Source organism: Plectropomus leopardus, chromosome 21, assembly GCF_008729295.1.
Source record: "Plectropomus leopardus isolate mb chromosome 21, YSFRI_Pleo_2.0, whole genome shotgun sequence".
NCBI lineage: Eukaryota > Metazoa > Chordata > Actinopteri > Perciformes > Serranidae > Plectropomus > Plectropomus leopardus.
The window spans coordinates 21,590,551-21,615,088 of NC_056483.1; the positions used below are offsets into that span (position 1 = coordinate 21,590,551).

A 24,538-nucleotide genomic window follows, 5' to 3' on the forward strand; every position below is an offset into this window, starting at 1 on the left:
CCCTCACAGTCAATCCACTTCACATGCACCACTCCTTACTGTCTCTCTGTTAACTGCATCTGACCTGGTCTTGCTATCTTTTTAACATTTTTTTTTCCTCATTCCCTGCAGCTCTGCAGTGTGAGAATGGGCTGGTGTATGATCCCTGTGGACCAGCTTGCTCTCCTTCATGTCCCAGTGTTCAACAGAGTTCACACTCTCAGTGTGACGCTCTCTCCTGTGTGGAGGGCTGCTTCTGCCCTGCTGGCACGGTCCGACATGGTGAGCAACTGAGCCACAAAGGATGTTAGACACTTTAGAGGATGTATTTACTGGCATATTTGTGTCATGTATGGATAGTGTGATTCTCTTCTTAGCTTCTTAATAAGATCAAAAGACAAACACCTGGACCATGAAAAGGTATCTACAAAACTAATGGTAGCATTTCCAATAAAGTACCATTGTATATATACACTGTAATTCCCAGAAGATGAATTTTAGAAAAGTCCCTGATATTTTCTTCAGCACCACCAATAAGTGAGATTTTGTTTTATGATTTCAGAATATAATGGACAAAAATTACTGACTACTTTGATGCTTCCTTGTAGATAAACAACAAGGACAAAATGTCAAAGTTACAAACAAGATTGCCGAAGAAGAAAATCTCAACTTAAATCAGTCAATTTTTTTTGTCTCGCAACACTCTTGAGACAAACATTCTTTCTATTCAACTGTCTGTTTTCTGTTGCACAGGGGGCAGCTGTGTAGTTCCCATTCAGTGTCCATGTGAGTGGGAGGGCTCCATGTTTCCACCTGGAACTACCCTCACTCAGCACTGCCAGAACTGGTCAGTCAGTGGAAATGCTTATGAAAATGTATTCCATTCATGCTTCCTAAATGAATCAAAATCAAAGTCATTTGGGGTTCTTTGTTTTTCTGTGTCCAGTTCCTGTGAGGATGGTGTATGGCAGTGTGAGGGTGTGGCTTGCCCTCCTGCCCCCCCTCCCTGTTTGGAGTCAGAGTTCACCTGTGCTGCGGGGCGCTGCATCCCCTCCCAGTGGGTGTGTGACAATGAGGATGACTGTGGCGATGGTTCAGATGAGATCTGCCCATCCACATGCTCTCCAGACCAATTCCGATGTACCAGCACACCGAGGTGAATCCCAACTCACTTTAGTTTATCAACAAGCACAATTTCTATGTGTGAAGATTGATAGACTGATAACTAAGGGATTAAGGACAAACTACAATAAATAAAGCACAAGATTAGTATTATTGCATTACAAAAATTACACTTTGCATTTTACATTTTAAACCCACCCAGAGGATTGGCTTTTTGTATAGTAATGTTTGCTCCAAAACTTTGTTCCAGAGTAAAACATTTGGACACTTTCAGAGAAATGGAATCCCATGAAATGTGGAAAATACATTCATGGTCTCCAGATCATAAATTCTAAGAACATGGGGAACTGCTGATCTTGCTCCATCGACAGAACAAAGTTTGCACTGGTTTAGTGCCATGCAACCAAGGGGCAAGAATTTTACAGCAAGATGCTAAGTGTTTAAACAGTTTCTGTGTTTACAAGCTAAAATGCTAAATGTAATGCATTAACGTGTGAATTGTTAGCATGTTAAAGCAACAGTACAAATGTTTTGTTTGTTTGAAATTTGCTTCAGAGCATAGTGGTGTCTGATGTTGTCTCACACAGGCGTGTTGAATGAAAGTTTAGCATGCCAGTGTTAGCATGCTAGCATATTATCACACTAATATTTTAATCTAAACATTACATGCAAGCTCCAGAATACAAGCTAAACATCAGCATGTTAAATTCATACAGTCAGTAGTAACTAAAGTGAATTGACACCACCCTTTGCAGTGGACCATGTTTGAACCTGGCCCTGCGTTGTGATGGCCACCCAGACTGTGCTGACCAATCAGATGAGGAGTTCTGTGGCCCTACCACCCCCATACCGCTGTGCCCAGCGGGGGAGTTTCAGTGTGCCAGCGGAAAGTGCCTGCCAGCCAGCCGTGTGTGTGACGGACGGCTGGACTGTGGTTTCGCTGATGGGTCAGACGAGCAAGGTAATATATCACTCTGTCCTGCATATATGAAATCAACTCTATTGACAACCTATCAAACAAAATATGATATCAACATAAATTTATCAGGAAAGGTGCTCTACCATAACCTGTATTGAGCATGATTCCTTTATTCACAGATTTTATCATGCAAAGGACTTTTTAAACTTTGTTAAGCACAGCATTCTTTTACACAATGTAGTTTTATGTTTTGTTTTGTTTGTGTGTTTTATCTGTGGGTCTAGTTGCAGGCAATACTAAAAATTTAAACCTTTCTGTCATATTTTCTTGGTCCAGACTGTGGTGTGGTGTGTGATGAGGGGGAATTCTTGTGCGCTGGAGGACGTTGCATTCTTTACCTCCACCGCTGTGATGGACATGATGACTGTGGGGACCTCAGTGATGAGAGGGGGTTGGTTTTCAGTTCGGATGAATTTTGTTATTTGGAATTATGAAATGTTAAACGGATTGGCATAAATGAGTGCAGCTTTTAAGGCATTTAAGCAGCAGAAAATCTTAATACTTGTACTTCATCAGTCTAATTGACAGCATCTGAATGCAGCCAATATCACAGACCCTCAACAGTATTTAAAAAAAAAAAGTTTCATCAAATAATGAGAATCATTTGCAAATACTTTTCAACATGTTTGTTTAGAACATACAGCCTGTTTTTTTTGTTCAGCATGATGTCACCATAATCTAAATGTTTGGTTGGTTGTAGGTGTGTGTGTGCACCAGGGGAGTTTCAGTGCCCTGGGGACCGGTGTGTTCCTGCAGACAGAGTGTGTGATGGGAAGAGAGACTGCCCGTCTGGAACAGATGAAGCTGTCTGTCCAAGCAAAGGTACAAATAATGATACAGCTTTTTAATGTGTCAGCTATAAGTTAAATACATGACTGCCGAAAGCCATACTGCGTGGTTTAAACTCACTGATCAAATTGCATCCTTTTCTTTTGTGCCAGTGACCTGTGCTCCCGACCAGTTTGCCTGTAGTGACGGTACATGTGTTGCTACTGCTAAGCTGTGTGACGGAACAGCAGACTGTCCAGGTGGAGAGGATGAGAACAGAACCAACTGCTACACCGTTATCATAACACCATCACCCTCACCTGTCACCCCGACTATGCCCACATCAGGTAATGTCAGTCAGGCTGCAGAGATTTAGGAGGATATTACACATATTCAGTGTTTCTGCTTCACACCATGGCTCTTTCTCCAGCCTGTAGGTCCTATGAGTTCAGCTGTGCCACTGGTGGGCAGTGTGTACCTCAGGCCTGGCGCTGTGATGGGGAAACAGACTGTATGGATGGTAGTGATGAGCAGCAGTGTGCCGCCCCCTGTGGCCCAGGCCAGGTACCCTGTCTCAGTGGGGACCAGTGTGTGGACTACCAGCAGCTCTGTGACGGGACCCCACACTGCAGGGATGCCTCAGACGAGAGCGTTGACAACTGCGGTAAGTTACTGTAATTATTAAAATGTATATGCAAAAATGGCAAAAAATAAGGATTTTTAGCATCAAGACAACCCTAGAATTTGTATCATGAGGCCACAAAAATAATCTTTTTCTAAAGACATGTTAATGGCCACTGACAACAACTTTTTCTGTCTATAGGCTCTACTCGGATACCTCCTTGTCCAGGGAGCTTCCTATGTGACAACCGCACCTGTGTGAACACGTCGCAAGTGTGCAACGGCATTCCAGACTGTCCACATGGCGAAGATGAGTTGGTGTGTGGTGAGTTCTCATGAGATGAGGAGAAGGGAGGTGAGAATAGAGGACAGAGTAGATGGAGTGAAAAGATGGAGCAGGGGACTGCAAGAGGCTTAACAAAATTGTTGTGTACTAAGAATAGAAGAGAGGATAAAAAAAGAAAGAAATTAAGAAAAGAAAGCATAGAGGGAGTAAGAAATAAAGGAGGGAAGTTTAAAGAAAGAGCTCAACCCAGTCTGCCATAGTCACAAATCTGATAGTGACAGATCTTATAATCTCTGGTGTGTAAAAAAAGTTTTGAAATCTTGCTCTGTCCAGATAAAACTGTCTCACCCGTGCCCCCTGGCAGTAGAAATACCACTGTCCCCTGCCCGGAATTCACCTGTATAGATGGATCCTGTGTCCCCTTTAACATGGTAAGTCTTAGACCACAATGATATCCACCAGCAAGCTAAACTTTTTGTATCCAGTTAGTGGGCGATTGAATAAGTTAAAAAAAATGTTAGAATTCTCTTTTGTGCCATGAAGTTAACGTGTGTTGCAGTTGTTGAATGCATCATCTTTTACTTTTTCCTTTGTGAATCTGATGATTTAGACAGGATGTCCTTACAGGCACTGAAGGTCTAGAGATACTTTGAAATTTTTAAATTGTTTAGAAAGTTTGTAAAATTATTGCACATTGATATTATTGCTGTGATGACCTCTATTTAATGAACAAATAAGAAATCAGATATGCTGATATGGCCTATTTACAGTCATCTTGGTTAGCTATCATCAGCATGCATCATTTCAAACATTAAAATATAAATTATTCTACGATTGCATTTTGACATTTACCCACAGAAAAATTAATGAAAGCAGCAAAAAAGTGCTTCCCCTGTCGCTTTTATTACCGTTCACTAACCCAGCCCTGTTACTTAGGTGTGTAATGGTGTGGCAGACTGCCCAGACTCCTTCTTAGCACCACTTAGAGGCCCCACTGATGAGCAGGGATGTAGAAGCTGGACCTCTTGGGGTCCATGGAGTCCCTGCAGCACCTCCTGTGGTACAGGCTCAATGAGCCGGCAGAGAACATGTCCTCCAGGAGACCCTCTGCGCCATTGTCGAGGACAGGACTTCCAGAGGCAGCAATGCTTCAACACCACCTGCCCTGGTATGGGTGTGATCTAGATGTTTAATAGAAAAAAAATCTCAGAGCTTTAATTAAAGTCAAATGCTATATGCATTTGTTACTAAAATATGATGCTTTCTCCCGACCCTGCAGTGGATGGTCAGTGGCTTCCGTGGGTCAGCTGGTCAAACTGTTCCAGCGATTGTGGTGGAGTGCAGATCAGACACAGAGGCTGCATCCCTCCTCGCTACGGAGGCCGCGACTGTTCCCAGCTCCCCGGACCATCCAACCTACCCATGGAAATCAGTAAGAGCTGATCACTAGTTATGATAGAGAGAAATGTCTCAGTCTTGCCAATAATTAACAATAATTTAGGAGGTAAGTGATTTTCCAGACTAACCCAGACTGTTAGCTGCTTTGGAGTTGTATAAATTATAATTTGTCACTGATGTCAGCAGCTTAAACAAATGTAGCTGCATTTTATTGTGGTGGAGACAGAAATTTTCTAGAGGGATATCCCTGAATGAATAACACTGTAACTATCTGCATGACTTGACACCACTAGAGGGAAGAGAAAATGTCCAGGTTCATCAGAGAAAAAAACGTCTAATCAAAATGCACAGTAGCAAAGAAAGTGAAGATGCCAAAAAAGATATATATATTTTTCTCCTTTTTTGCCTTGTCCCACAGAACCCTGTCCTGACGATGGATGTACCAACACCAGCTGTCCCACTGGGCTAGTGAGACACAGCTGTGCTCCCTGCCCAGTGTCCTGTGCCCACATCAGCAGTGGGACGACCTGTGATCCAGTAACACCCTGTTCCCCAGGTCAGTCAGAAAGAATCTGGAACATATGATATACTCTTAAATAAATTGTAACTTTGTGCCATTTTGAAATTTCCAAGTTCATCATGTTCACAAACTCTTTTTTTTATCACATTCAATGTGTCTCAAACTTCAGGTTGTTGGTGTCCGGAGGGCCAGGTGATGAGCCATATGCAACAGTGCGTGTCACCAGAGGAGTGTGTGTGCGAGGTGGCAGGTGTGCGCTACTGGCCGGGCCAGCAGATGAAGGTGGACTGTGAAATTTGTATTTGTGAGAGAGGAAAGCCTCAGAGATGCCAGCCTAACCCAGACTGTTCAGGTGAGTCTGTCAAACACACACTGACACTCCACACAGCTGACTTTTACACACACCTGGTATTATTGTTGTTTTAAAGGCTGAGCAAACCCACACAGTAATTTTGTAATCCTGTAGTGCACTGTGGCTGGTCATCATGGTCTGAGTGGGGAGAGTGTTTGGGGCCCTGTGGTGTTCAGAGTGTCCAGTGGTCATTCCGCAGCCCTAACAACCCCACCAAGCATGGAGACGGCAGAACGTGTAGAGGAATTTACAGAAAAGCTCGCCGGTACGTGTCCCTCTGCTCATGCCACTGTTAACTACTTTCACTGTTTCTACTACTTGAGTTCTACATCCCTGTAGGATTATTCCTAAAAATTATAGTGACCCTGCAACCTTTTGACTTGTACCTCAGTCAGGTCAAAGTTTACTCTTCCCATACAGTTTTCTTGAAATATAATGGCCACATTTCCAATCTGCTGAGGATATTCAGTCTCCAGAAGACCCACCCAACCCTTTTTGTTAGTTCCACCATCATGACTTAGTTTTTAATGGGATAAAAAACTACTGTCAAGATAATACACTGAACACATTTATTCTACCCAAAGGATTAGACCCGCCCTTTACATTTCTGGACTTGAGCCATCATCTAGCATTTACCTACATGTACGTGATTTGCTTTGTGCACAAGATATTAAGATAAAAAAAAATCCAAAATTTGAGTTAAGTTTGGTGTGGATGTTTGTTCTCCACAGAGGATGAAGACTGTTTGTTTTGACAATTCCTTGGCCTCTTGTCTCTTACCACCTTCAAGCAAAAATGTTCTTTTTGTACAAAATAACAAATTAAACATACAGTTTGACATTGTGTACCCCACATAGAATCTTACCAATTTTTGTAACTGATTTTTAAAAAATATTTGATTTGAAACTTTGTTCAGTAAGACAAAATACACGGCATTAAGGTGGCTGAAAAAGAAACCTTGTCCACCTCTTCCAATCAATCCGTACAAACATAGGAGAAAGAGGGAAAGAAAAAAAGTGAGAAAAACACCAACAAAGAAGAAAAGAAAAAAGTGTTATCTTATTTTGTACACATAATTACTGACCTGATGGTGATATTTACTGTACATTTTCACGATCCCTCAAAGATATAAAACCCTATTGAAGTTATCATCTATATACAACACCTCGGTGTGGTTACTTTGAAGAAGTAACTTTTTGTCTTAGTGTTTAACACCATGCACTAATGAGCAGACATTCTATTATTCCTTAATGCATTTTCTGTGTGTGTGTGTGTGTGTGTGTGCGTGTGTGTGTGTGTGTGTAGGTGCCAGACAGACCCCTGTGACGAGTGTGAGTACCAGGGTCAGTCCCATGCTGTGGGAGACAGATGGAGGTCAGATCCATGCCAGTTATGCCACTGTCTGCCCAACCTTACAGTGCAATGTTCCCCCTACTGTCCGTATGCTGACAGTGGATGTCCACAGGTAAGAGTAGAATTGTGTGTGTGTGTGTCTTATGTGCATTTATGAATTAAAGTGACTGCACTTACTTCATATACTGCTTAAGTATGTGCTCATGTGTTATGGAAATATTGTGCAGCAAATTGGTACATATGCACATTTATTTGAGTATGTGACTGTGTGTGCTTTAATGCATCTGTGTTTTAATCTTATCTCCTGTAAACCCCCCTCCTCGCGTCCTCTGCATCCTTTGGTGTTCCTTTGCATAGTTCTGCCCTTTAGCAAATCTCACACGTGTGACTGTGACAAATGTTGAATGTTGGTTTGTTTGTGCAGGGCCAGAATCTGGTGTCTGGAGAGGGAGACAGGTGTTGCTACTGCCAAGGTAAAATCAGATCTTTTGTTCAGCTATCTACAGAAAATAATGTCCTCCTGTTTAATGATAAATAAAATTATTTGATTGGACAATTCTACACAGATAACTGCACTCCATGGTTACTAATGTTTTCACTGAGTTATCATTAATATCAGAGATGACATTGATCCCAGTAAATGATAGAAAATCTTTTGTCTTTTGTATTTACCTCCCTCCCCCTTAAAGGGGATGCTGTATTTTCCATGATGTATCCTTTCTTTCCAAGGTTGCTTTAACAAAGAAAAGCGCACATATTTTTCTTGTTTATTTTCATTTTTGTATTAACTTAAGGATGCATGAAGAGCTTTTGAAGATCATGAGATAAAAGTAAAAAAAATCTATTCATTTAGTCCCTCAAAAACATAATTGCTGCGCTTCAGATTTAATCTCCATTTTATTGTTGCAAACACTGTGATAACAAAGTGAGTGTTCTCTGACTTTTATCTTTTTTAACTACAACACCTCTGTAGGAGAAAATGACACCGTTCTTGTGACAATTGGCCCTGTCACTGTGACCTCCAAGCCAGCAGGCGGCACTACACCTCTGGTTCCCACATATCCACTTCCTCCTGGAGGTTAGTGTATTTTTCATATGATCATGTCACGCAGGTTCACAGCATGACTTAGAGCTTGTAAGCTTTTTTTTTAGCATCTGTGATTATTATCCAGAGGTTTATTAGTTTCCCCTCATTGTAATTTCCTTGAAATCTTACCTTCTTGTCTCCTATGTTCAGATGAGTGTTGGTATCCTCTGGGTGTTCAGACTCTTCCAGCCTCAAGTTTCAGTGCCTCATCACAGCAGACTGGTCATCCCCCTGAGGCCGGTCGCCTCCATTGGTGGGACCCCCACAGTGATCTCCAGGTATACCAAGCTGATAGATTTTTATAATATGCAAGACTTTGTACATTTCATGCGAGTGAAATGTCCTTGAGCAAGTTGCTAAATACCTACCAGATCCAGGAGGGCCATTCTGTAGGCTGTAACATGATTTTTGAAAAAACAGCCCTTACACCACAGTCCTGAATAAATTTTTTTTTAAAAATTGTAAAAGTATTGAAAGGACTTGGCACAGACATTCAATGTCTGCTTGAGATGAAACTGAATGTCTCTGTTGATCCTTTGGCTTTACTTCCAGTGTCAACAGTAGCATTAAACACTTAGCTTTGAGTGAAATTACATGATATCTGTGGAATGGATTGCAATAAATATGTCTTGGGTACAGACATTCATGTTCCTTTCAAGATACATCTCTTTACTATTTCTTTTTTTCTGCATTATTATGTAAACTGTTGAAAAATCCTTACTAATGCTGATGTTGGAGTTGTTGTAATTCGGGTTTCTGACCAAGTTTCAAGTCATAACTTCAGTTGAGAAACCTGTCTAAAAGCTCTGACAGATCCAACTTGGCACTTGCTAATATGCTGGAAAAGTACTTATTAATTAATATTTCTATGCAGGGCTGGAGTCCAGAGCCTGAGGAGTACAAGGATCTACCACAGCGGAGCCCTGAGGGACACACCAGCAACACACAAAGCCCATACCTGCAGATAGACCTGCAGAAACGATACAACGTCACTGGTAAACTGAATTCATTTGTGACATTATGAACTATATATCATAATAATAAATAAAATGCTTTCAATTTCTCTAACCTCCTGTAGGTGTGCTAACCCAGGGTGGTGGTGTGTTTGGCACATTTGTGTCCAGCTTCTACCTCCAGTTCAGCCAGGATGGCAGACAATGGTACACATACAAAGAGCTTGTTACTGATGCCCGGCCCAGAGCCAAGGTTAGACAGCAGACCCACCAAGTTAATGCAACTTTCCATCATATACACTGAAGGACACGTGCTATTGCTGTTTCACATCTTGGAAATGATGTATCGCCATTTTCATTCTTGCCCAGGTGTTCAATGGTAACCATGACGATCAAGGGGTGGCAGAGAGCCGACTGGACAGGATGGTGTCAGCTCAGTTTGTCCGCCTGCTGCCACATGACTTCCAGAACGGCATCTACCTTCGGCTTGAGATCATGGGCTGTGAAGATGGTTGGTAGATAGTTTAAAGCTACTTTGCTGGTGTTACTTGATTTTGTGCACAAATGTGATTCTGAAATCCTATCCTCTCCTCCAGGTTATCACAGGTCGACTACCCCCACTCCTCCTTCCCCAGTGTCCCCTGTGGGTGGCTGCAGAGAGAAGGAGTTCCAGTGTGAAAATGGACGCTGTGTGCCAGCAGGTCCACTGGGAGCTGTCTGTAATGGAGTTAATGACTGTGGGGATGGATCAGACGAGATGTACTGTGGTGAGCTTTCCATCCCAACACACCTTGTTTATTGTATTTGAACTGAGCAAATGCTTTTTTTTGTCAAGGATGTGGTGCGACGGAAACGTGCTTACAATCAGGCTATTAAAGGCCTGGACATACTTTACATTTTAAACACAGACAGCTGCAGTCACGCGGACACACATGTAAATCCTTCATAGTACAATTTATGAGGGTATGCATCAGCCCCAAGAAGTTAACCTGAGGGCTGGGAGGTTAGCTCACTGTCCTCCTACTGCATAACCTGAATGTGAAACTAGATGATGCAGCTTGGTCTGAAATGAATGTCTGTAAATAGCCAACCTTATACTAACGTTTAAGTGTGGAACAAGAGATTATATTTTGTAACTAGAGCATGCACAGTCAGCGTACTTGCTATGTGTACAGTCTGTGCAGTCACAAAAGAAATGCACACGGATCTCTGCATAGGGGTCTGTGTGCACCTTTGTGGACATGGCTGATGCTGACATACAAATTACATGGAAACTATGAGTTGGCCATAATTTGTCCAGCATTTGATCTTTGTGCCTTTAAGCTTTTTAAAACACGCCTTGTAAGTCACACAAAAATGGATAAAGAAATCATTGTTAATTAGTCTGACCATTCCCCACATTCAGGTACAGAGCCATCCCCTACAGCCATCAGTCCCCGCAGCTGCCCTGCTGGTCAGTTCTCCTGCCCTCCACCAGGGGGCTGCATTGAGGTATGGCAGCGCTGTGATGGGATCCCCCACTGTCACAAAGGAGAGGATGAAACTGGCTGCCATTCCCATGGCAACATCACTACTCAATCAGACAGGTAAAGGGCAGTATTGTAGTAATAATAGTTGTAGTAATTGTGATATTTGATAAATCATATTGTTCCTAATCCAGATCTTCTTCTTTCATTGTTTCTTGGTGTTGTAAGTTGCAAAGTAATCAAGAAGGATCTCAATTGTCATTCAATGTGTAATCATTTACAGACCGTACACACCCACCCCTGCTCCTCTCAGGACTCCATCCAAACCTCCTGTCACTCATCCTGCAGTAACACCAACGGTAAGAAAAACCATCAGTTCCTTCAAATTATTTATCTCTGTGTCACTGATCTCATGATGCCTATATATGTCCTTATTTCCTTTCTTTCCAATGTAATATAAACAAAAGAGTGATGGATTAGCAAATGCGCTAATGGATATACTACAAATGAGATACATACGAACATGCTTAAGCATCATACAACACATCAAAAAGACTATGGATGCTTTAAAAGATGTTGATCATTGTGAACGGCTTTTATTGCTGAAAATATTAGAAAATTAGATTTTCCAGTTTAGATTATACAATTTAAATACCACAGAGGCAAAATTGTAATGCAGATAATTCATTGTCGGAGGAATTTATTTTGGGAAGGGGTACAACACAGGACTGCCCTCTTCCCAACCCCCCTTTACACTCAAATTAAACAAGATCCAAAGATTATTACACAGTTTTTACAGTTTCAAAACACTGAAATTACTCTCTAATGTTTTTACAGGATGGTGGCCCAGGATATCGTGGTGAGTATTGAACACAATGTAGATGGATTTATTTTTGGAGACCTTTTGTATTTGAGAACAACAATGTTGGTTAATTTCTCAATGAAAAATTTAATTTAACTGCAGAGCAAATGCTGTAACATGTTGTCTTTTAAATGTTTAGTTTGCCAAACTCTTCAGCTAGGTTGGATGGTGTTAAAATTTGTCATATTCTGCAGGCATCTGTTCTTCTCCCCTTGGACTGGAGGACGGGAGTATTAGATATGGTCAGCTGAGCTCTTCCTCGCATCGTGAGAACAACCCTGCTGACGCCGGACGACTAAACATCGTCCCTAACGTGTGGGTGATCTGATATTTTGCATGCATTTAAAGCCTTTTGAACTATGATTAAAATATCAATATCAAGAATAACAACAAGCCATATAATGTTATGTACAGTCAGGTTATGGAGCCTGGATGGAGCCCCGTACCTTCAGATCCTCACCCATATTTTCAGGTGGACTTCCTGGAACCCACATGGGTATCAGGGGTGGTGACCCAGGGCAGTGAACGTATGTGGGGTTACCTCACTAAATACCGTATAGCCTTTGCCCTTCATAGCAGCCTCTTTACTGACTATACTGAGGAAAGGAGGCCTGGTGGCCCTTCAAAGGTATTTGTACTTATTTGGATAATAAGTATCTTATTTAGCATCACATGTTTTCTGCATTTACATTTATCCTAATAAGTGTTTCATGAATGTGATCAAAGATGATAGAGAAAAAGAAAAATCAGATACAGTTTTCTGGACATGTCGTGCTCATGTGGACGTGTCCTTTTGGTTGTGGTGCAGGTGTTTGAGGTGCGGATGGTTGGCAGAACACCTGTTACCCGCTGGCTTGGCCGGCTGGTCAGAGCTCGTTACCTGCGAATCATCCCTGTGGAGTTCAGACACACCTTCTACCTGCGTGTGGAGATCCTCGGCTGCAGAGGAGGTGACGAACTCAGCTGAATGCACAACTAAATGATAACAGTCATAATTCTCAGGACCTAATTCCTCTTGTGTAATAACTCATCTAGCAGTGCTTTGTTAGACAGTACCAGTGCTGGGTTGTTGAGCCTGTTTCACATCAGTTTTAATGTGAGAAACAACCTTTTTTCCTGCTCTTCAAGATGAGCTGGTGACCCCCAGCAGTGTGACCTCATCGCCCTCTGGTGGTGGGAAAGTGACTGTGCAGCGCTGTAAACCAGGAGAGTTTGCATGCCAGCACAGTGGCGACTGTGTCTCTGTCTCTGTGCTTTGTGATGGTCAACCAGACTGCAAGGACCACTCTGATGAGATCAACTGTGGTGAGAGCTAGCATATGAATATCTACATCTTCTTCTGAGTTATGCCTCACCAACAAGATTCAGTCTCCTGAGATAATTGATTGGACCCTTTGTTAAATTCTACCCACCTTCTTTATTTTTGTCAAGCCTGTCAAGTGGTCACACCTGGCCTGTCAATATGACATTTTAAAAAATATCAGTAAGAGATACTCCAAAGGAAATAATAGCACATTTCTGGGATAATGGCTCTCAGAAGTAGTTTAGAAAGGACTATAATATGAATTTAAGAGCTACATGCACAGTGTCATTTGTCTGTGCAGTATTGTGAATAAGGCTGAACAAAAAAATTAGGCTAAAGCTCACAGGGCCAAGTGCAAATGTTATGTCATGTCTCGACAATTCACATGAAGGACAAGCACAGGAACACAATAACAGGACAGGAGCAACTATATTCTTGCACAGTAGTGTAAGTCAATATTTTGTTTTAAACTAGCATTTAGTTATGACTCCCAATAGCTGCCATTATCAAATGTATGTTTTAGCCCATTACCCGCAAAATTGTCCTGCTTTTCCACTTGTTGAAAGTGCAAACAGCCTCAAATTATAGCTTAAAGTTAAAAAATAAGTTGCTTATAATTAATATTTAACCGTCTTTGTTTGCTAATGTGCACACCTTTTCAGCATTTTTCCTAATGATCTGAAAGTATGACAGGCCATCCATGCACAAGTTTTATTTTCTTGGGACGGCGAAGGCATGGCCTGCCTTACTCTGCCTCTGATTGGCTTAGTCAGGGCAGGGCTGGTCATGCATTTGCCACTGGATTGGACAGTGGCCATATTAGAGAGGGACTTAGCTTCTGACATTTTACTTGACAATTTATTCAAGAATAAACAGCATCTTCGTGATCCCCTTGTGTTCAGTTTTCTTGATCCATGTCTGTCTTTGTTTACATCTCGTTATCCTCATCCTGTTTTTCAGGTACAGCTCCTACCAGAGGCTCTCCAGGGCTGCAGAATCATACCAGCTCCACAGGCACACCAGGTTTCCATGGTGACCGTACAACAGGTGCTCCAGGCCTCTATACCACCAGGTCGCAAGGTGGTCTCCCTGGTGTTGCTAGCCCAGGGGTCACAGGTCAAACTGGACTCCCAAAGACGACTACCTCAAGTACAGGTACAATCAGCTACTAATCAAATCTTTCATTTGTTGTTGTTGGTTTTATCAGGATATTTCCCTGATTTGCAAGTCACTTTTGATCAATTTGGTTGAACCTAGGGCTCACCACAGGTCAACCTGGACTACATCTCACCACATCCCTCCATTCTGGAAGACCTGGATTGCAAACCACAAAAGGTGATAAACACAGCCTTCCTATCATACAACTAGACTCTTTGATTTACACTTTAAACAGACTTGACACATATTGTAATCTCTATTACAGCCCCATGGATTGCTACAACCCCCCATGATGGAGGCCTACCCAGAGTGCTTTGTGTGGAGGGCCAATTTACATGCCGGTCGTTTGGCTGTGTTGACTCGGCACAGGTGTGTGACGGCAGACAGGACTGTTTGGACGGGTCAGATGAAGATCGTTGTGGTATGCATCAACAACCTGTCAGGTGGATAATTAATGGAAATACAAAAAAAAAAGATTTGACGATATTGTTGCCAAATTTAAAATATATAGTTTCATGATGGTCATCAAACATAAAAAATATGATGTGAAGTCAAAGCAAATAATTTGGAATGAATAATAATCAATGTGTAATCCCTGGAAAAACTCATATGTAAGTTTGTTGTTTGCTGTAAATTTTGTTATTGTATTCCTGTGTCTTATCAGGCACCACAGCCAGGCCAGCAGTGACTCCACGGCGACCCCTGGTGCCCAGCCCATGCTCTCCCAAGCAGTTCTCTTGTAACAGTGGGGAGTGTGTTCACCTGGACCGCAGATGTGACCTGCAGAGGGACTGTGTAGATGGATCAGATGAGAAGGACTGTGGTAAGATGCAAGCCCACCCTCAAAAGTGCTAATAAGACAGAACAAAACATGAAAAAACTGATAATTTTGCTGCACTCTCTAACCTCTCCTCCAGTGGACTGCATCATGTCCCCTTGGACAGCGTGGAGTGCGTGCAGTGTGTCCTGTGGTCTGGGCTCTCTATTCCGGCAGAGGGACATTCTGAGGGAAGCTCTGCCTGGAGGGACCTGTGGTGGAGCTCAGTTTGACAGTCGAGCCTGTTTCCCCCGAGCATGTCCAGGTCTGTCTTTTGAACCTGGTGTCAAACAGGACGCAGTACCTGCTCTCTGATTTAGTAGTCATATCAATCTCATTCTTTCCTGTCTCCTCTTATAGTTGATGGTCACTGGTCAGAGTGGACAGAGTGGTCGGAGTGTGACGCTCAGTGTGGAGGTGGTGTTAGGCAGAGGAACCGAAACTGCTCTGCTCCTCCTCCCAAGAATGGTGGGAGGGACTGTGAGGGCATGACTCTGCAAAGCCAGAGCTGCAACAGCCAGCCCTGCACCAAAGACATCGGCACACAGACAGGTGGATCATACATTTGTCTAACAGTACATTTCATTTCTGGTGTTTGAAGTCTTCAGCTATTTGCTTCTATCCTGAGGATGGTAGTGCACTACCAGTGTTTCCCACAGAATGACAGTGTATGTGCGGTAGCTGATGACCTCGGGGTGGGGGATTTGTTTTTTTTTCATTCTGTATCCTAATTTGAAAATCAAATGTTTTGTAGATCCATGAACAAAGCACAGCAGGCAGAGTTTCCAGAGTTTTTCTTTTGTTTTTAAGTGAATGCAGTTTTAGAACCAGTGGAATGATTGGTTAAGTTTCAATTTCAAGGTGTCTGACGCTCTCTCTGTGCCGGTCCTGCCACAAATGTGCCATAAATAACCCACAGTATATATATTCTATTAGCGCTCCTAATTAACTGTCCAGCTCTAAAAATCTATTACTGGCGGTGGATGATTTAGTTGTGGCAGCCAGCCACAAATAAATGGCTGTGAGGGGAAACCCTTAATACTGTGATTATACTATTGATTATTGCATTGCTGCATGATTAAGTTTGTAAACTGCCTAAATTATGTGTGTTCTCTGACTGATTGTTCAGGCTGTGTCAATGGCATGGTGCTGGTGACTGAGGCAGACTGCCAGGCTGGGAGGGTAGAGCCCTGTCCTCCTACCTGCTCACATCTCAGCTCGACCAGCAACTGCACTGCAGCATGTATACTGGGTAGGACACACAGGAGGGGATGGGGTGTCGTTTTGGACCCAAGTTCATAGATTGATGTCATTTTTTTGCTATATAATGTCACGCATGGTAAATGAACAGTTTAGAGTATTTGAATGTATAGCACTGGATATGCAAAACTACCATGCAAACAAAGTACTACTACCTTGAAATACAAGCTTGTGTCTATTCAGTATCCATTACTGTATATAAGGCAAGACATAATAATGCCTCTTTCATGTGCTTCAAATGTGCTCAAGAGAAACTGTTACCTGTCATTGTGATAATTGTTGAGATACACAAAGTGTTTAAGAAAAGGATGTGGGTGTTTTGGGAAATTCTGGAAATTTCCAGTTGGACTATATAAAACGTTCTTTGGTACCTGACTGAGATTCAGTGGGTTGTCAGTTTTATAAACTCTGTTGAATTATTCAGTAAGTAAAGCCAAACCTTTTTTTTCAAAGCTACAAACTTGTTCTGAAGCTTCCAGAACAATAATAGCACATTCAACGGTAGCTGAAATTCTGATTAAGACATAAATTGTTTCATCTCCAGGGTGTCGCTGTCCTGATGGTCAGTACCTTCAGGATGGGCGATGTGTGAATGCCAGCCAATGTGTCTGCCTCTGGGACGGTAAAACACTGCAGCCAGGACAGACGGTCAGCAGGGACCAGTGTACCACATGGTGAGAGACAAAGACGGATTTATTTTTTTGTTTTCCACTTTGAAAGAGAGCCTGCTTTTTATAACTGATGTTATTTTCTAAAATGCTAACTAACTCAAATTTAACTTCAAAATAAATCACTCATGACTTCAGTTATGCTAAATTATTTTTGGTTTATTTATGTCATAATGTTGAGTCACATTTTTCAGTTGATGGAAAGCTCTGTTTGAAATCACACCCACATTTTTCCCAGCTATGTCTGGGACCACTGGACTGCTTCCTTATTGTTAAAATAAGCATATATGAATGTAAAAAATAAGGCTAATAGAATGTATATTTTCACCCCATCAGTGTGTGCAGAGATGGACAAGTAACCTGTGACTCTTCCCGTTGTGTTGCAACCTGTCATTGGTCAGCCTGGTCATCATGGTCACCATGTGATGTAACCTGTGGTCTGGGGCTCCAGCAACGCTACAGGTGAGCTTAATTAAATCAAATTCAGATAATTATGAAGCACCTTACTGTTTTAAACAGCCTCAATCCACTTCCACACAAGATTCATTTTCACCACAGGAGTGTGATTATATTGAATTTTAACAATACCTCTGTACGTAATCTGTACATATTTCCTCAGTTTGCTGTTTTTGTACACTCTAACAACACTATAAAATTACATTTTACAAATTTGGGGCCTTGGGGGTACCATGGTCACCCTGATGAAATGTCCCCCACTTGCGAAAATAATTGAATGGCAACATTACTGAATTTAAGATGTTGCAACCACTCATTATTTCAGCTAAGGCAAAAGTGCTATCTTGTGGAACTAGACAGCCTAAGGCATTCATCGTTAACTACCATGTCAGCATATCTTTTTGGGAAGGGGGCTGAATAAGGCTCCAAAATTAGACTAAATTTTGGTGAGGTAACAACTGGCATGGCCATTTTCAAAGGGGTCTCTTGAACTCCCACCTCAGTATTTCTGAATTTGAGAACACTTGTTTTCAGTAAGTTTTGTTCCTAATAATCAATGTTCTTCTTCAAACTAAAGTCATATATTTTGCTTTTTAAGGAAAAGGACAGCCAGCCTTTTTAACAAACATAAATAGGCTATCATTTGCAGATGTTTAACACATTAAATCAGGATTGTTGTGGAGCTCAAAATGCTAACTGCAGCAGTATAAGTCTATGCACATCAGATAATAAAGTTATATTAGTTGTATAATAAAAAAAATAGATCTGTATGAAATATACATACATACAAGGATTGCCTTATATTGTCTACCAAATATTTCCCTGCAGTGTCATTTACTATTTGCTGCCACTATAGCAAGCTGTAAATTCATTTGCACTTTTATATCATGTCTGAAGGCACTTGCCATGGACAGATGATTTTTGACACACATACACATGCCACCTGTTGAATTCTGATCAGGAGTCTTTATGTTTTGACTTTGTCTCATCAGGTCTCCAGTGAACCCAGCTGGAGCAGTCAGAATCCAGCCCTGTTCAGGAGACTCCTCGGAAGCCCGCCGCTGCTCTAGCCCCTGCCTCCCTGGTACACTAACTCACGCCACAGGCACACAACAGTACCACTAATGCTGTTATGGTTTTACCTTGTTTTTCAGGGATTTCTTTTAAACAAGAGCTTTTCAAGGACTTTTTTATTTATATCTTCAGATTGGGACAAAAATGTTGGCTGAATTGGATATTGCACTAAAACATATGTATAGCACATATAAAAACTCACTTATCCTTCATTTGTCATAGCATATGGGGTTTTTGTTTCACCAAACATAGATATTATTATATTACTATAATGTAAGGCCCTTGTCCTTACATTAAAACAAAACCCGTCTTAAGAACTATTTTATGAGCAACAATCAAAGCCTTTCTTCAAATACTTTAATGAAAGTATCGAGCCAGTATTGCAGTCTTGTAAATCAGCTGCATACTCATTACTTGTATAATGACTTTGTCTTTGTCTTGTGCAGTACTACCAGATGGAGTTTGGAGCAAATGGACCGGCTGGTCCGAGTGCAGTAAGACATGTTTCAACCATGTAGATGATGTTGGAATCAGACGGCGATTCCGCAGCTGCAACCACACGCTCACAATTTTCAACCACACACACACAGACTCTGCCTGCAATGGAGACAGCGAGGAGCAAGAGCCTTGTAACACTGTACGCTGTCCAGGTATTCCAGATACAGACACACACAGAGGCCTCAGTGTCCACAATTTTCTGTTCCCTCCACTCTCCACTAATGACATGTTAGGAAAAAGGCTAAAAAGCTGATTTAAGTTAGTTTAGCTCCAATTTTAGTTGTCTTCTTCCAGTGAATGGCGGCTGGTCAGCGTGGTCATCATGGTCTCAGTGTTCATCAGAGTGTGACTCTGGCGTCCAAACAAGACAGCGATTCTGCAATTCACCCTCACCACAGCATGGGGGCAGCAGCTGCACTGGGCCACACATACAGACAAGAGACTGCAACTCCCACCCCTGCTCAGGTACTGCATCATGTTTTCTTATTACTCAAGACAATGTGTGAATAACATTACTCTATTATAGAATTGTGTTGGTGGTGTTTTTGTATTGGTTTGCATTATATTTGGGATTGTTTCATCCACCTCAGGGAATACAGCCATGTGAGCCTGTGCATTCAGTTCTGATCCTTACTTGTCTCCTCTCAGGTGTGTGTCCAGAGGGTATGGTGTACATGACATCAGCAGAGTGTGAGGCTCATGGTGGTGCGTGTCCGCGTGTGTGTTTGGACATGACCTCCACAGAGGTGCAGTGTGCCACTGCCTGTTATGATGGCTGCTATTGCACTCTGGGCCTCTACTTGCTCAACGGCAGCTGTGTGCCTCTGGCAAAGTGCCCGTGTTACCATCAGGGGGAAATGTACCCAGCCGCTGCCACCCTGCCTGTTGATGCCTGCAATAACTGGTACTGTTGGCCTGTGTCCAAAATGACACTCATTGTTAAGTACACGGGGTGAAACTTTGGTCAAAGAGTGGATGATTTAAATTAGCTTGAAAGTTTAGAATCTAAAGTAATTAAATATTTTGGGTGTTGGAGTTTGATGTCACTTTTTTTGCATTGTGTTCTCCAATAGCACCTGCACTAATGGAGAAATGGTGTGTGGATCAGCTCCCTGTCCTGGTGAGTGGCCTCACTGTTACATTTGAATTTTCAGTTTTCCCTCTCTCCTCATTTGTCTCCCATTCTCTCGGTCTTTCTCCACCTTTTACCCTCAGTGGACTGCGGCTGGAGCAGCTGGACCCAATGGAGCGCTTGCAGCCGAACATGTGATGTTGGTGTGAGAAGGCGTTATCGTTCAGGAACCAATCCTCCTCCAGCTTTCGGGGGTCGCCCCTGCAAAGGAGACAGAGTTGGGATTGATACCTGCAGCATTGAACCCTGCTTTGGTGAGAACTTCTTGTTGCTAACTTGGTTAAATACAAAATCTACGTTTTTGCTCATGTCTGCATTCAGAGATATTAAAAACAAACCACAGATTAAAACTGAATGAAATATGTGTCTGAAGGGGTAAAGGATCCATGGGGTGCATGGTCAGAGTGTTCAGTGACATGTGGAGGAGGTTACAGGACCAGAACCCGTGGGCCCATCCGGATCCACGGCACCGCTCAGCAGTTCAGCGCCTGTAACCTGCAGCCCTGTGGTACAGAAAGACCTACACCACTCTCAATAACAATATTGTCGTTTGTAATATCAAAATTATGTAAGTGGTCGAGTCTTTTCAAGATGTCAGCTGAATCTATTGTAGTGGCACATATATATTTATTGCATTGAAGGAATACCTGGCCCCCCAAATGACCATTTGTATGTTGGTTATTCACCTTGTGTTCCGCTGAATTCATGAAAACTTTGTTTTTCTTAAATACTTTAATGGTGAACTGGAAATGCTCAGTACTTATGAAACAGACAGCCCTTTTCTGATGGGTAACTGAATGGAAAATGAAACTTATCTCTGCTCTCCTCAAAGCCAGACTTCATTGACAAAAACAGTAATTTTATCCAGCTATTTTTAGGTATAATTGCCTGACTGTGGTGTTTTAAAGGGTTAGTTTGGATTCATCTAAGTCACAGGGCATGCAGCTTTTGTCATATCAGTACTGAACAACATTTGATGTTCTGTTTTCAACAAAATCAGGTTAATAAGATTTTTTTATTATACTAAGAGGGTTTTCATTGATCTGCTGTGCTTGACTCGGTTGCTGTGTCAGGAGATGGCAGGGTGTGTCCTCCAGGCCAGGAGTGGAAGCAGTGTGTGAGAGGAGCAGTGTCATGTACAGACCTCACAATGGACCTCAGCAGAAACTGTACGCCAGGCTGCCAGTGTCCACACGGGACTGTCCAACAGGTGGGTGGGGCGGCTCAACGCAAACACAAACAATCGCACACAAATATGTACAATAACCGCAGCCATATTCTTGATGGTCTCTCGTTTTTCCAGGATGGTGCGTGTGTGTGGGAGTCTGACTGTCGATGTGATCTGGATGAAAAACAGTACAAACCAGGAGATATTGTGTCCATAGACTGCAACAACTGGTAAATCAAACTGACTTTATTCTTTAATTGTTTTATATGCCTTCATGAGTTAAACCCCACCACCATGTGCCTCCATCCATTAGTATATGAAGAAGAGATGACAATATGATTGAACTTGTGTGTTTATTTTTCAGTACATGTGAAGCAGGAAGGCTGGTTAACTGCTCTCAAGTCAGCTGCAATGGTGGGCAAAGAGTCAATGCATTTGTCTAAAATTGATCCACTATTGCTCTTTACTTTGCTTTCTTTTCATTGTTGTCATTTCACTATCAATCTAGGTCATTTTTTACATAGTTTGCATAACTGCAACAGTACTTTGCATTCCTTTAATCTCTTATTCAAATCCTGTCTGCACTAATTAAATGAAGACTTTACTTTTGAAGCTTGAATTTTCTTCAGTCACACACTTTGTAAATAACCCTTATGACTGTAAATGAAGCTGAAGTGAAGCAAACCAGCATGAAAAAGTAACATGTCATTTTTCTTTCTGTTCTCTTTAACCTCATTGTTCCGCTCTGTGTCTTTGTTGTTATGTTCCTCCTCATACAAACACACACTCTCTCCAGTTGATGGCCAGTGGTCATTGTGGACTCCATGGGGTCAGTGTTCGGTGTTGTGTGGCGCTGGTCTCCAGTCTCGGTACAGGTTCTGTTCCAACCCTCGGCGCTCTGGCAGTGGCCTGCCATGTCTGGGCCCTCACAGAGAGGACCAAGTCTGCATCGCCGCTCCATGTGACCGTGAGTTTGTTGTTTTATGTTTATTTGTAGTGACTGACGTTCTCTTGATTGGTAAATGTTTTGCAATTACATTTTCCGCTTTTCTTTCGTCTTTTTAAAATTTTATTTATCCTTAATTTAGCCAGGAGGGTCACATTGAGATACAAGATCTCTTCTTCCAGGGAGTCCTGGTCATTTGCTATCCTTGTCTGACCACGAGATCTTAAAGCAGCCTGAGCTAACGTAATGTGCTTGCCAGGAAAATTTAAACTGAACATCCTGTAAGCCACAGAAATGTTTATTGTCAATTGACAAATTGACAGTAAACACACAGTAGCTACTGCTCACAATGTTTTATGGTTAATCCACAAAATGAAGGCCTCTGTGATCTGGATGAGTCCACAAGATGAGTCAAAGATTTGGCTTACATCAAAATAGACTGTTTTTTCTTGAAAAATTTCCCTTAAAGTTTGCGACTGAAACAAAAATATAAAGACATGAAAGGGATAGTTTTGGATATCTGAACATGGCCTACCTAAAAAATAGAATATCAGTCTAAGAGGACGCTGTATTGAGTGTTTTCAGTGTGAAGGTTTGTTACAGGATCAGGTAACAGTGGCTGACGGCACCTTCTAACCCAAACAGCTAATGAGAAATGTAGTGCTAAAGGAAAAGGCTGTGCGACAGCGAGGTAAAGCAATGAAAATACTCTAAATACACTCTTCACTTAGACTGTTATTGATGTTTTAGGTAGGCCTTTTTTAAAATGGCTAAAATACATTTTGATATTAACTCGTGTGCGCCCTGACCGTTTCTGCATTCCTGAGTTCCTGCGTCAAAAATCAACAACTATCTCTTTAAAATTTTACAGTTTAGACAAAATGATGACTTGGGTGAATGGCTCTTTTTTTTGCTCACACTGCCATGTAATCTCCAGCCTGTCCTTGCCAGTGTATGTTAGACAGATGCACACTGTACACCCAGCATAACCAATGCTGCCAGGTTTTTCAACTAACTTCTTGGGTAATTCATAGTTTTACCTGCTCCTCTTAGAATGAACGTACAAAAGTATTATGTTTCAGTGCTACATGGTCATCTGCTCCGCTCTCATGAATGCAATATCTCAGCCTTGGGGCATTTATAAGAAATTTGGCACACACATCCACTTGGACTTGAGCTGATAAGAATTTGGTGGTCAAAGGTCACTGTGACCTGACAAAACCTGTTTTGACCATAACTGAATTCATTCACTGATTATGACAAAATTTCACAAAAATTTCTAAACGGATAAAATGATGAAGCAATGACATTTTACATCCAAAAGGTCAACATCAGTGTGGCATCATAATGTTCTGCAAAAACAATTTTCTTGCCATTATGCAACATTATAACTCAGACAGACATTTAGTCAGATACTATTGGTGTCATTCTACCTTGACACTGTGCTGATTATATAGATCTAATGAGTTGCCCAGTTTGAGATGTGTAAATCTATGTTTTAGAATTTGTAGCTTGTTTGCAGCAAGATCGATATTTGAAGCATTGTCTACTAGCATAGCTACAACTCTGTTTTTTGGGTTTTTTTTTATCTTTTGCCTCTGGTAGCCAACCACAAACTCATTGGTCCTGCTGATATTGAGCTTAGTTGTTGTTGCAACACGTGATCAAGCTCTCTAGCAGTTCTTTGTATTTTGCTGTTAAAAAAATTGTTTCTAAGAAGTCTCACCCTGGAAATTAATCACTAAAATCATAAATATTAATACAGGTTTTACTTCCAAATTGCACAAAAAGTACACTTAATACCTTTTATTAAATTCTTTCTGAATCTGTATATTCTATGAGTCTGGAGAGACAAGAATACAACTGTGAGGCCTTAATTCTTATTTTTACTATTTCATCATAATGTGATGGCTCTTTCCAGGTGATGGAGGCTGGGGTCAGTGGAGTAACTGGACCGAGTGTACCAAGTCATGTGGTGGGGGGGTTCGAAGCCGGAAGAGAGAGTGTGACAGTCCCAGTCCAGACGGGGAGGGGAACTTCTGTGAGGGACTGGGCACTGATGTCATAGCCTGTAACACTGACCACTGTCCAGGTACGTTTACAAAGTGTTCAGAATATAGCTGAGGCAGTGAGTGTAACAGCTGACTGTATGTTATTGTTTTGTCAGTGTGTCATTCTGTGTGTTTTCTTTTTAGTGGCACCATGCTCACAGGTCCCAGGCACAGTGTTCAGTAGTTGTGGTCCCTCCTGCCCTCGCTCCTGTGATGACCTGGCTGTGAGTATCACACTGATTACCACAGGTTTAACAATAA

General features: G+C 41.9%; 1 protein-coding gene across 1 annotated transcript in view; it reads left to right on the forward strand.

Moving 5' to 3' along the window:
- Nucleotides 1-24,538, forward strand: part of sspo (SCO-spondin) — a 94,818-nt gene that overhangs the window by 20,379 nt on the left and 49,901 nt on the right. The window contains exons 25-76 of the mRNA XM_042510441.1: nucleotides 112-261; nucleotides 733-826; nucleotides 926-1,135; nucleotides 1,857-2,062; nucleotides 2,357-2,471; nucleotides 2,781-2,902; nucleotides 3,022-3,195; nucleotides 3,279-3,512; nucleotides 3,672-3,794; nucleotides 4,089-4,186; nucleotides 4,692-4,923; nucleotides 5,035-5,187; nucleotides 5,572-5,709; nucleotides 5,843-6,025; nucleotides 6,140-6,290; nucleotides 7,331-7,490; nucleotides 7,803-7,851; nucleotides 8,355-8,456; nucleotides 8,616-8,743; nucleotides 9,340-9,460; nucleotides 9,544-9,671; nucleotides 9,788-9,929; nucleotides 10,054-10,185; nucleotides 10,824-11,004; nucleotides 11,168-11,243; nucleotides 11,722-11,743; nucleotides 11,941-12,061; nucleotides 12,161-12,374; nucleotides 12,555-12,696; nucleotides 12,875-13,051; nucleotides 14,010-14,204; nucleotides 14,307-14,384; nucleotides 14,473-14,628; nucleotides 14,872-15,030; nucleotides 15,125-15,289; nucleotides 15,385-15,576; nucleotides 16,154-16,276; nucleotides 16,829-16,958; nucleotides 17,289-17,414; nucleotides 18,401-18,492; nucleotides 18,929-19,132; nucleotides 19,275-19,445; nucleotides 19,629-19,884; nucleotides 20,054-20,100; nucleotides 20,196-20,366; nucleotides 20,486-20,620; nucleotides 21,186-21,322; nucleotides 21,416-21,510; nucleotides 21,645-21,694; nucleotides 22,077-22,247; nucleotides 24,148-24,318; nucleotides 24,422-24,501. Of these exons, the coding sequence (XP_042366375.1) occupies nucleotides 112-261; nucleotides 733-826; nucleotides 926-1,135; nucleotides 1,857-2,062; nucleotides 2,357-2,471; nucleotides 2,781-2,902; nucleotides 3,022-3,195; nucleotides 3,279-3,512; nucleotides 3,672-3,794; nucleotides 4,089-4,186; nucleotides 4,692-4,923; nucleotides 5,035-5,187; nucleotides 5,572-5,709; nucleotides 5,843-6,025; nucleotides 6,140-6,290; nucleotides 7,331-7,490; nucleotides 7,803-7,851; nucleotides 8,355-8,456; nucleotides 8,616-8,743; nucleotides 9,340-9,460; nucleotides 9,544-9,671; nucleotides 9,788-9,929; nucleotides 10,054-10,185; nucleotides 10,824-11,004; nucleotides 11,168-11,243; nucleotides 11,722-11,743; nucleotides 11,941-12,061; nucleotides 12,161-12,374; nucleotides 12,555-12,696; nucleotides 12,875-13,051; nucleotides 14,010-14,204; nucleotides 14,307-14,384; nucleotides 14,473-14,628; nucleotides 14,872-15,030; nucleotides 15,125-15,289; nucleotides 15,385-15,576; nucleotides 16,154-16,276; nucleotides 16,829-16,958; nucleotides 17,289-17,414; nucleotides 18,401-18,492; nucleotides 18,929-19,132; nucleotides 19,275-19,445; nucleotides 19,629-19,884; nucleotides 20,054-20,100; nucleotides 20,196-20,366; nucleotides 20,486-20,620; nucleotides 21,186-21,322; nucleotides 21,416-21,510; nucleotides 21,645-21,694; nucleotides 22,077-22,247; nucleotides 24,148-24,318; nucleotides 24,422-24,501 (7,382 nt within the window). The remainder of the gene's footprint in view (nucleotides 1-111; nucleotides 262-732; nucleotides 827-925; nucleotides 1,136-1,856; nucleotides 2,063-2,356; nucleotides 2,472-2,780; nucleotides 2,903-3,021; nucleotides 3,196-3,278; nucleotides 3,513-3,671; nucleotides 3,795-4,088; nucleotides 4,187-4,691; nucleotides 4,924-5,034; nucleotides 5,188-5,571; nucleotides 5,710-5,842; nucleotides 6,026-6,139; nucleotides 6,291-7,330; nucleotides 7,491-7,802; nucleotides 7,852-8,354; nucleotides 8,457-8,615; nucleotides 8,744-9,339; nucleotides 9,461-9,543; nucleotides 9,672-9,787; nucleotides 9,930-10,053; nucleotides 10,186-10,823; nucleotides 11,005-11,167; nucleotides 11,244-11,721; nucleotides 11,744-11,940; nucleotides 12,062-12,160; nucleotides 12,375-12,554; nucleotides 12,697-12,874; nucleotides 13,052-14,009; nucleotides 14,205-14,306; nucleotides 14,385-14,472; nucleotides 14,629-14,871; nucleotides 15,031-15,124; nucleotides 15,290-15,384; nucleotides 15,577-16,153; nucleotides 16,277-16,828; nucleotides 16,959-17,288; nucleotides 17,415-18,400; nucleotides 18,493-18,928; nucleotides 19,133-19,274; nucleotides 19,446-19,628; nucleotides 19,885-20,053; nucleotides 20,101-20,195; nucleotides 20,367-20,485; nucleotides 20,621-21,185; nucleotides 21,323-21,415; nucleotides 21,511-21,644; nucleotides 21,695-22,076; nucleotides 22,248-24,147; nucleotides 24,319-24,421; nucleotides 24,502-24,538) is intronic.